At 34.2% G+C, this 12,206-nt stretch overlaps 1 protein-coding gene across 3 annotated transcripts in view; it reads right to left on the bottom strand.

Annotated features, from left to right (window-relative positions):
• Positions 1–12,206, bottom strand: part of LOC145263179 (plexin domain-containing protein 1-like) — a 280,632-nt gene that overhangs the window by 56,856 nt on the left and 211,570 nt on the right. For all 3 annotated transcript variants that reach the window (XM_080120224.1, XM_080120225.1, XM_080120226.1), the window contains exons 5-6: positions 10,723–10,845; positions 8,500–8,553 (exon numbers count right to left, since the gene is read on the bottom strand). In XM_080120224.1, the coding sequence (XP_079976350.1) occupies positions 8,500–8,553; positions 10,723–10,845 (177 nt within the window). The remainder of the gene's footprint in view (positions 1–8,499; positions 8,554–10,722; positions 10,846–12,206) is intronic.

Raw genomic sequence — 12,206 nt, 5'->3', positions numbered from 1 at the left:
AGGGAGAGAGGGAAAGAAGTTCTTATCCTTATCTCTTTCCCTATCTCTCTCCACAGTACTTTCTATGTTTGTTAGATGTGTAGATGGCACTATATTATATATATATATATATATATATATATATATATATATAAAACCATACACACACACACACACACACACACACACACACACACGCATGTAATACACTGACACTAGTATATTTTTCAATGGTTGTTATCAATAATTTAAATCAAACAAATCAATATTTGATTATGACTAGCCATTGTTTCCTTGTTTTCCTTGCACCATATTCTTTTCAATAAAAAATAAATTTCGATTTAGATTCTTAAAAACACAATTCTTATTCTGATTAGAAAGACTGTGAAACTGGAGATATTTTTCAATAATAACCTAAACAGTAGTAGCTTATTATATTAATATTTTTCAATAATAACCTAAACAGTAGTAGCTTATTATATTAATATTTTTCAATAATAACCTAAACAGTAGTAGCTTATTATATTAATATTTTTCAATAATAACCTAAACAGTAGTAGCTTATTATATTAATATTTTTCAATAATAACCTAAACAGTAGTAGCTTATTATATTAATATTTTTCAATAATAACCTAAACAGTAGTAGCTTATTATATTAATATTTTTCAATAATAACCTAAACAGTAGTAGCTTATTATATTAATATTTTTCAATAATAACCTAAACAGTAGTAGCTTATTATATTAATATTTTTCAATAATAACCTAAACAGTAGTAGCTTATTATATTAATATTTTTCAATAATAACCTAAACAGTAGTAGCTTATTATATTAATATTTTTCAATAATAACCTAAACAGTAGTAGCTTATTATATTAATATTTTTCAATAATAACCTAAACAGTAGTAGCTTATTATATTAATATTTTTCAATAATAACCTAAACAGTAGTAGCTTATTATATTAATATTTTTCAATAATAACCTAAACAGTAGTAGCTTATTATATTAATATTTTTCAATAATAACCTAAACAGTAGTAGCTTATTATATTAATATTTTTCAATAATAACCTAAACAGTAGTAGCTTATTATATTAATATTTTTCAATAATAACCTAAACAGTAGTAGCTTATTATATTAATATTTTTCAATAATAACCTAAACAGTAGTAGCTTATTATATTAATATTTTTCAATAATAACCTAAACAGTAGTAGCTTATTATATTAATATTTTTCAATAATAACCTAAACAGTAGTAGCTTATTATATTAATATTTTTCAATAATAACCTAAACAGTAGTAGCTTATTATATTAATATTTTTCAATAATAACCTAAACAGTAGTAGCTTATTATATTAATATTTTTCAATAATAACCTAAACAGTAGTAGCTTATTATATTAATATTTTTCAATAATAACCTAAACAGTAGTAGCTTATTATATTAATATTTTTCAATAATAACCTAAACAGTAGTAGCTTATTATATTAATATTTTTCAATAATAACCTAAACAGTAGTAGCTTATTATATTAATATTTTTCAATAATAACCTAAACAGTAGTAGCTTATTATATTAATATTTTTCAATAATAACCTAAACAGTAGTAGCTTATTATATTAATATTTTTCCATGTTGCCATTCTATTTTAATTTTATGGTAAACAATTATACACCTAAATATTTTTTTTTTTTTTTTTTTTTTTTATTCAATTTTCACCCCAAACAAGGCACAGTGCCACTTTGAAGCAGGGGGCTACTATTAGGGAATTAATTAGCGGGGTCATTATGAAGGGAGAAGAGTAGAAAGATGTTTGTTAACATTACACTTGAACTTCTGCATATCATTGCAGTTGGGAAAGCAGAATCCCGGAAGGGAGTTCCAAAGACCCGCAGTTCTGGGGAAGAAACTATTGGAGTAAAAGGCTTTCTTGCACCTAGGGATCTCCACTGTAAAGGGATGAGACTTAGTAGCTTGTCGGGTTTGTCGGGGGTAGTTACGTCGGGGAGGTACAAGTGTTTGCAGTTCGTCAGAGCATTCACCATTAAAGTATTTGTAGAACAGGCAGAGGGATGCAACATCTTGTCGATGGGACAGAGGTTGAAGCCTAGATGACAGTTCAGGACCTATCAGGTTTGCGACTCTTTTTTGAACCCTGTCCAGGAGCGAGAGACAAGCAGCAGATGCACCAGCCCAGATGTGACAACAGTACTCCATACATGGGCGAATGGTTGCCTTATAGAGGTATAGGATACTGGCAGGCGTAAGTAGTTTTCTAGCACAGTAGAGGGAGCCAACCTTCCTTGCAGCAGCCTTGGCAATGCTCTCAATGTATCTATTCCAGTTCATATTCCCTGTAAACGTTAGGCCGAGGAGTTTAAAAGAAGTACTTTCAGGCAATGTGTTCTTGGCCATTGCTATTGGTGGTAGAGAAGGTTTCTTGTAGTTATTGAAGGAAACAAGCTTAGTCTTAGCAGCATTGAATGAGACCAACCATTTTTGTCCCCATTCCACTACGGATTGGAGGTCATCCTCTAGTGTTTCTGCCATTTTCTTGGATATGTGTTCATTTGTTTTCCCCTCATATCTGTTATAGAGAGTGGTGTCATCGGCAAATATACCCATCTCCGAAACAATATTATCAGGGAGGTCGTTTATGAATATCAGGAACAATAGAGGTCCAAGGATAGACCCCTGAGGCACTCCCGCATTTATGTCATATTGTTTGGATGTACGTCCGTCGAGGACAACTTTGATTTTTCTATTACTTAAGAAGGATTTAATTACGTTATGAATTCTTCCAGTGATTCCATATGATCTAATTTTCCTTAGAAGACCATCGTGCCATACCCTGTCAAAAGCCTTAGATATATCAAGGGCCACCGCTCTACCCTCCCCTGTTTTATCCAATGAACGGTATATACGTTCAGAAACTACAGTTAAGATATCTGCTGTTGAACGGGCTTGCCTGAATCCATATTGTTTGTCAATCAAGAGTTTAGCAGCTGTTAGGTGCTGGACTAGGGCTTTATTAACTAAGGACTCAAATATTTTGGCGAAAAGCGGGAGGAGGCTAATGGGGCGATAATTTAGTGGGTCAGTTCTTTCACCAGAATTCTTGAAGACTGGTACCACAGAGGGGGTTTTCCAGCAGTCGGGAAAACAAGATTCGTTAAGGCATTTATTGTAAAGTTTGGACAGAACTGGAGCAACCTCGGCAGAGCATTTTTTTAATAGCACAGCCGGGATGAGATCTGGTCCACATGCTTTAGAGGTGTCTAGGTTTTTTATAATAGCATGTACCTGAGAAGGGGTGATTTTCAAGTTGTCAAGTGTGGCGTCTGTTCGCAGAGGAAAATCAGGGAGTGAGTGGTGTACCGAGTTCAGTGTGGAGTTTGAGGCAAACCGACTGGCAAGCAGATTAGCCTTGTCAGTTGCCGTGCAAGCAACCTCATGATTGTTTGTTAGTGGGGGAATAATTGACTGTCCATTATTAACTACGCTGTTGTAGATTTTCCAAAAATCCCGGGTTCCTAATTTCTGTGCTTCGATGCGCTTTCTGGTGGTTTCAGAGTAATCTGACTTAGCTGTGTCTATCACTCTTTTACAATTATTTCTAGCTTCTATAAACTTCTGTTTATTTGAGCTGGACTTATGTCGGTTGAATCTGCGGAACGCATGCTGCCTTTGACAAATGGCAGCTGCACAAGCAGAAGTAAACCATTGGGGGGAGTGGGGCTTGCTATAGTATTTCCGTGCGGGAACATGTGCTTCAATAGCAGTTTTGAACCATTCAGTTGTCTCATTTGCACACTGTTCCGCTGGAAGAGTAAAGATATTTTGCCATGGGGCATCTCTGATGAGCTCCCTGATGGCTTCCCAATCAGCCTTTTTGTAATACCTCGTTGTTTTGAGTAGTGGGTCTTCAGTTTTAGGGCGAGAATTTAGGCTGATTTCTACCATTATCACAGCGTGATCAGCATTCCCGAGTGGGCTATGGGCATTTGTTGTACAGTCATTGGGAACTGTTGTCAGAAAGAGATCTAGAAGTGAGGCATGTTGATCGTGCTGGTCTGGGAAACGTGTCGGAAATGTAACCATCTGAGATAGGGAATGAGATATAGAGAAGCTATATGTGGCGCTACCAGCTACGTCTGTGTGATTTGAGAATCCTAGCCAGTTACTGTGGTGGACATTGAAGTCACCATATACATGTATTTGTGCGCTAGTATCGAGGGAGAGTGCTATATCTATGCTGTCTGAGACTTTGTTTATTAGCGTACAGTCTTGGTTTGAGGGAGAGCGGTAGAGAAAATATAAGTAGCTAATATTGTGTTGCATATTTAGTCTGAAGCACATAAAGGCCTGGCCCTCTGATTCTAGTTTTATTTCTCTAGTTAGGGGGAGGGTGTTTCGAATATAGACTCCAAGTCCATGCATATGTCTGTCCGAGTCCTTACGGTAGAGTGGGAAATAACCAGGCATGTTAAAGTGGTTAGAGGGTATGGAGGAGTGAAGGTTAGTTTCACTTAATGCTAAGATATCCGGGGTGTTTACAAGGAAAAATGACTCAACATCATCTAAGTTAGTTCTAAGCCCGCGGATATTAGTAAATGCAAGCCTCAAGGGAGGAGGCAGGTTGGTTTTCTTTGAGTTTGGTCCTGGTTTAAACGTAACTTTTGCTTGAGCTGTCATTTCATTTTATTTTATTTAAAAGTTTCAGTTAGGGTGGATGAGTGAGGGGGTGCTGGACAAGTAGTTGTGCAGAATACCAGACATGCAATACAAGTAGACCATCAGCTGTCCTCACCCACAGGATTGTGGCCTCAGGAAAGCCCACCGGGGATGAGTGCAGGGTCCCTTTCCATGCGCGACATGGCACTACAAACATCCCGATATTTTACAACTGTTGATGGAGCAGCCGCTCTAAGCGCTACCAAAGAGTTAGGGCTCCTGTACTATCAGTCGGAAACAGCAGCCAGGAACTGTCAATCCGGTACCCTCAATCCATTAGGCAAAGCCAGCCCAGTCCAACTGCACTGACATATATGGCACTGAAGCACCCCACTGTGTCCAGTTTAGGGGGATGGGATGTGGCAGGAGTTGGGAAAAGCGGCGTTCATTACCCTAGTCAGGAAACAAGGTCAACCACTGGGTGATTCAAGCGAGTCCCTGTGATAGTACCTCTACGCCTGGCCAATAAGCAAAGAAGGAGTATGAAAGCCGAGCGATAGACAGAGTCTATCTCCTCCTTAAGCAGTTTAGGTTTGCCAACCGGTGATTTGTTTGAGTCACCAGCTCTAGGAAGGTTGTCGTCCAGGACTGAAGAGACCTCCCTCCCCTAGGTTTAGTTTCAGAGTTTTCCTTCTCCTAGACGGATGGCCTGGGAAGACCTACGGGTCCATCAGCTCCGAGGGGGTTCGCCCCGCGCCTGGGTCCTAATCCAGGTATTTCTGCGATCCCGCATGGTTAGTTAATATTTATTGGTTATTTAGGTTAATATCTCCTGGAAAAATCGGGCATTTAGGTTAGCTTCTACAGAATATATATAAAACTCAATATTTCTGTGTTCCTTATAGAAAGGAAAGTTAGAGAATTCTTGAAACCCTAAGTGCACATCCTCCTTAAAAACTTGAAATATAGCCTATTTTGCTGAAATTTAAATCCTATGTATAAAATTCTCTGTGGAAGTTGATGGGAATCGTCCTGAATCTCCACATTATCCTCTATGTGCTAAATATATAAGTTTGAATAACCCAACAAAACAAATAACTATTAACCATATGCATAAGACCATTATTCGAAGAGTTTTCTAACATCTCAGATTCTTTCAAATATATTAGGTGGTGAAACAAGAGGGGGAGGGTAATAAAAACAAAGAAAGTAATATGGTTTTATGAGCCTAGTAAAAAAAGTATAGCGCAGCTATCTTCATTCAATTCCAATAACTGTTAGGTCTTCCTGCTAGTATTAAATATTGAACTTTTCACTTAAATTTATTTGTGTATAATATTAATAGAGAAAATATTTCACACAATTAAAATGTTTCAATGAAATGATTAAATCTACTGATTATTATCTATATATATATATATATAAAAGGCAAAACAGGCGCACGAGTTTTTGTATGCCCAAAACAGGCTTTTTTTGCCAGGGCTCTCCGGAGGGGGGGGGTATACTATCGCTTAAAACTTCTTATATACTGTGTAGATCATAAATGATGTACGAATTGCGAACACGTGTCGTGGCTAGATTTATTTATGTCAACTTTTACAAAATTATTGCTATTTCGACTTCTCACGTTGTTGCTTGGGCTTTTTCGTATAAAAGCAAAACTAATGTGAAACTAAGAAGCAGTCCTCAGCCTATGGGCCGGGAGCATCCAGAAAGCAATGGACGTTTGGTCAATGTCGGTGAAAACTGTCATATCAGACAATTGCTTTCATTTGGACACTCTCCTAATAAAGGGGGAGCTGGTTTTTCCCAACATGTTGGGGAAAAAAAACCAGACAAAGTTGGGTAAAAAACAAACCCAAAAGAACTACCCAACAGTTAAAATTAAGTGCGAAATTAAATTTCCTTTGACCTAATTAATTTCGCCGTGCACCTGCCACTTGTGCATTTATAAATGTTAAAATGAAATTGTTTTTAGTTACTTTCCTTTCGTGGGCGAGCAGTAAGTTATCAAATTTTTCACTTCAACGTTCCGGGTTCGATCCTACCTACCAAAACTTAAAAAAAAAAATTTTTTCCAACTTTTTAAACAAGATTGTTTTTTTTTTTTTTATTTTACTTTTCTTCTTTTTACATCATGTTCCCTGTTTTTATTTTGTTTGTTTTTCTGATTTTTTTTAAAGTTTAACATAGGTGTGGATCTAATCCCCCCCCCTCCCTGACAACATACACACACAAACACCCGGGCAACGCCGGGTACCCCCGCTAGTTTATAATATGAATCTCACTTGTCTGTTTAAATGTATGTATGTATGTATGTATGTATGTATGTATGTATGTATGTCTGCCTAAAACTTTCGACAGAGAGGACAGATTTTTATGAGATTAGTATCATTTTGAAGCTTGGCCCTTTGGACGACAAATATCAAAAAATTAGCTAAGAACATTAATTCCTTCACCCTCAACTGGGCACTTTTTCTACAAGGAGGGGTTCGCTTTTTTTGCCGATATTTTCGAAAGTCATCGCCTCTTTTCAATTGACTAGCCTTAATTTAAACTTTCACCACTTCCTGTTTGGCAATGAACACAATGGCTTTTATTTGTTTTTTTTTTCATGTTCTTTTCCTCCTTCACGGTATGGATTCGAGCTTGCCTGCTCATGATCATTTTTTTTGCTCAACACACACCTTCAAAAACCCAGGAAATGTCGGGCACCCAGGCTTGTTCCTTAATAAATTCAAATGATATAAGCTGTTCATTGATTCTGAAAAATGAATTATTTTCATGGTAAGTTTCTTATCTACTTTATTTTGATTCTCAAAATAATTGATATGTTAATATTAATGTTTAGCATGAATCAAATAAGAATTAAATCAAATACAAAAACTAATAAAAATAATTTGGGTTTGTATTACTGTACACACAGATTCGAAAAAGTTATCACAAAACAAATATATAACAAATAAATGTTACCAAAGGCAAGATAAGTTACTTTTCTACCAAACTGGATATAATATTCGTGTTTTTATTCAATGTAACATGTTTATTCAGCTCGAAAAGCATACAGTGTTTACCGATGTAATGGATAATTCAAAATGGCGCCCGACTCTCTCTTTAACATGGTAAGTTTGGGAAAAGCTGTTATAAATTCGCTCAATATATGTTACCGTGACATAGGTTGACATATATTCGGTGTATTTTTAATAGTATTTTGTCTAGTTTATTATTTATAACACCTTTTCCCAAACTTACCGTGTTAAAGAGAGAGTCGGGCGCCATTTTGAATTTTCCAATACATTGGTAAATGCTGCATGTTTTTCGAGCTGAATAAACATGTTACATTGAATAAAAACACAAAAAATATATCCAATTTGGTAGAAAAATAACTTATCTTGCCTTTGATAACATTTATTTGTTATATATTTGTTTTTTGACAACTTTTTCGAATCTATGTGTACAGTAAAACAAACCCAAAAATTCTTTTAACAAAAATGTATGTCAATAATTCCAATCATTAATATTAGACATTACATAGGCTGAAAATATCATTGCTTATTGTTCATGAATAATTCTTTTTATATTTCTTATTAGCTACTTATTACAAAAATAATTTGGAATAATCTTTCTTTAAAATAAATCTTTAAAAATTATAAAAGTAAACAACTACTATGCTAATTTAAATGAAGGATAGGATTAATATCTGCTTGTAATGGAAGAAAAAGGATGTGTGCCTGACGATTCCCTATGGGGATGAAACATAGGAGATTCTCTGTAGATTAATTGCGATATATTTTCATAAATTAATAGAGAGAAAGACAAAAGGTTTCTAAGAATACGTACATGTATTTTGATCTTTTAAATGAACATGACGCCACTGAACTACAAACTGTTTGCCTGAAAAACAAAACAAAAAAAAATCTCATTAAACTGATCACTATTTAAAATTCTAAAATAATTTTTTTTTTTTTTTACTGACAAGTTTTTTTCCGGATATTCAGACGTAATATCCCCAAAAAGTAGAATCTCATTTTGGAGGGGAATGATTTAGTTAAGAATGTTATTACTTGTGTCTCTTCTTATTTACTTGTCTCTCCACATAGGTAGATGTAGACATGAAATCGGTATTTAAGATGAGGAATTCAGCTCTCCAAGAAGGGTCATTCTAGATTGGGTTGGTTGGTGTTTTTATTTTATGGTATATCAACCATTTTTAGGTTATTCAATGCCGAATTCTGTGATTTTGAAGAAAAAATTTTTAAATAGAATATATTTGTTTTTTGTTTTTCAAGTCGGTTTCTATTTAACCCATAGTTATAACTAACAGGTACTACTACTCCGGGTCAGAGTGGACCTGGGAGCAATGGCCATTAAATGGTGGCTCCACATTCCCCAAAGCCTGCAAGCTGGATATAGTTTAAGGTCATATCCAGAACCATCTAGACGGGGAGAAAAAAATTGCTTCAGTCTAGATTGACTTCTACACTGATGCAGGGCAGAAAATGATAAAGTGATAAAGTGATCAAAATAGATACATTTTGAATTAGTAGATGTATATATTATTTTTTAATTCAGAAAAAATATTTCCAATATTACGGCCAAGAATTCATAAATTTTGTCAATAATAAATTAATTCAGTGTCAGATATCTAATCAATGTCCTAAAAATTCATACAAAAATATCTGGCTGACAAAATATCCTCAGGGTTAAGAAAAAAATTATCAGGTAGGTCAAATTTTGGTTTATGTCAACTCTTTTGGGTTATTTATTTAATGCTGAAGAATTGGTTTTGTTTATTGTTTGCTATTTTTCCAGGTATTGAAACTTAAGTAGAAATAAATGTTTTATATATTGTGTTTTTGGATAGATTTTTTTCAACAATATCTTGTTGTAAAACTTTGTTTCTTTTAGAAATTCTAAAAAGGTTTTGGGATTAACTTTGTAAAAAAAGGCTTTCAGATTGTTTTTTTGATACTATTTTATTCGGGTTGTATTTAAATCTATGCAGTTGGTCACAATGTTTCACTGTATAGAGTTATTGACGTGTTTGGTGCTTTTCATCTTTTTGTAAATATGAATTGGCGGCAGTGCTATATCCTATTTAGAGTCTTGTTATTACCGCTTTTCATCTCATTTTCCTGTTGGAGACTTTAATTTCTTCCCATTCTTTGAGGGTAGGTTTGATTTGCTAACGGTTTTGAATTTGCAAAAGTTCCATAGCTCTTGCCATTTGGATATAATAAAGTTATTAATTAGCAGTTTGTAGTCAGTGTAGGGTACTTTTGTGTTGCTTGAGTTCATTTTGAGTGATTGTTTTGCTGCTATATTTACTTTTTCATTTCCTGTTAGTCCGACATGGCTGGGTATCCAGCAGAAGGTAATGTCTTTGTTTTGGGTAATGAAGATTCTTTATAGGAGATTGATGATCAGAGGATTGTTTAGATTTTTGGTTTTTAGTGATTTTAACACTGATAGCAAGTCTGAAAGTATGATGTATTTGTTATAGTTTAGTTTAAGGGTAAGGTCTAAGGCTAAATCTATGACTGTGGTTTCAGCACTAAAGATTGAGGTGTTGTCTAGTAGGCGTTTTTGGGATATGATATTACAAATGGCTGCACTTCAGACGTTATTTTTGTTTTTAGAGCCCTCAATGCCCCCTTCTCAGGTTAAGAACGGTTTTCTAAACAAAGTTCTCATTTGTAATTATCTGTGTCCATCAAACTATTTGCAAAAATGATATTGAGAGATCGATCATTGTTTAGATATAAATTGATTAAAAGAAACTTCAAAGAGTTCATTTTTGTATTTTTGTCTTTTTAAAATGTTCATTTTACTTTGTCTCATGTTTGAGGTTGTGTAAATTTTGTTTTTAAACTCAATATAAGTTCACAAAAGTTCATATATATATATATATATATATATATATATATATATATATATATATATATAGGTAGGAAGAAAAGTTCTTGCTGTGGATGTTTTACAGACATGAACCAGAGATTAGTACTTAGCTAAGTACCTATCATGAAAAAGTCGATAAAATCGTAACAAAAGAAGTATATTTACCATCATCTTTGATTTTGATGTCAGATTTTGGCCCAAGTGTCGTATCAAAGTTTGCCATCATCGGAGCGATATACTGTGTTGCCGTTAGCCACTGATGAAGGAAAGGTCCCATGTAAAGAAAACCTGAAAGAAATTAAAAAAAAATTTTTTTTTAATATTAAATAATTGATTTACTCCATCAGCAGAATATATTTTCTCATTTCACATATACAAAATATGCCCAAAATCACACTAAATTAACACATCTCCACCCCTGAATACTATAATAAAAAAAAAGTCATTACTTGTTTCATTTTTAGCAGAGTGGTCCAAATTTCTAAAATTTAATGTCAAATTAATCACTTGTTTTAATGTCAAATGGTCCCCTTAAATTAATTTTCTACTAATCTTTTAGAAAAAAAATACCATTTATGTTCTTACCTTTACATTAGTCTGTCAGGCCGAGATATACTATGGGTTTGGTCTCAATACTAAAGACGTTTCCCACCCCCAAGTATTAGAAAGAAAAAAAAAAAAGGAAACACGTTTTTCAGAGAACAAACGTATCAGAAATAGGGTAAGTGGAAAAACAACGGATAAGAAGTTGTTCACAAAGGAAGACAAAAGGAAGCTGAAGTGGGATTGTTGGTCAAGGTGTGACGATGATAGGCAAAAAAGAAAGTCAATATGGTTAGAGTCAGTCACTTTTAGGAGTGACAATGAGTTTTGCAACAGTTTACAATGGTTAGAAATAGAGTTAAAGTATGACAGTTGAGGATAGATACGAGTCGAACATAGAAGTCAGGTCATGACTTGGTCGCTTTAGGAGATTGAGATGAGCTGACATAAACTGACAAACTGATGATGAATATGAATGTAATTTCCAATGCTGGTATCACGCTGATAGAATGTGTGAGAGTTTGTGCTTTGTCATATTTTATTTGTTTATATTTGTGAACACATGCATGCTTCCTTTGAGAGTCGCCAATAGAAGAAATATGCTCAAAAGATAAAGAAAACCATGAAAGCAACATTGGGGTTAGCAGCGTCATAGCGAGCAAAGGACCATGTGATCTTACATCAAGAGGTTCACTCTTCCAGGCTTTATCTTCTCATAAAAAGTCTTTATTTTATTGCAAATTGCCTATGGCATTCCTACCATATACAATGAGGCTACTCAAGCATTTTTGTATACAAAAGTATAAAATCATAATGCATTGGTTTTCAAAGTAAGGTATTAAATTTTTATACCTTACTTTGTAAAATTTATAAAAGTGCACTTTGAAGATAAATAAATTTCAAATTGAATCTTGTACCTTTATTTTTAAAGCCTATAGTAAAAACATTTTGTTTAACAATTTTCATGCCTTGGATGAAATGCTTTTCTAACTTGTCTATATATATATAAAAGCAAAAATGTGTGTGTGTGTGTGTGTGTGTGTGTGTGTGTGTGTGTGTGTGTGTGTGTGTGTTTGTATGTTTGCTAAAAACTTTTGACAGACAGA

Source organism: Euprymna scolopes, chromosome 38, assembly GCF_053919585.1.
Source record: "Euprymna scolopes isolate OS-2025 chromosome 38, ASM5391958v1, whole genome shotgun sequence".
NCBI classification, from domain to species: domain Eukaryota; kingdom Metazoa; phylum Mollusca; class Cephalopoda; order Sepiida; family Sepiolidae; genus Euprymna; species Euprymna scolopes.
The sequence above is the reverse complement of the archived record's forward strand: the minus strand, read 5'-3'. Positions and strand labels throughout refer to the sequence as shown.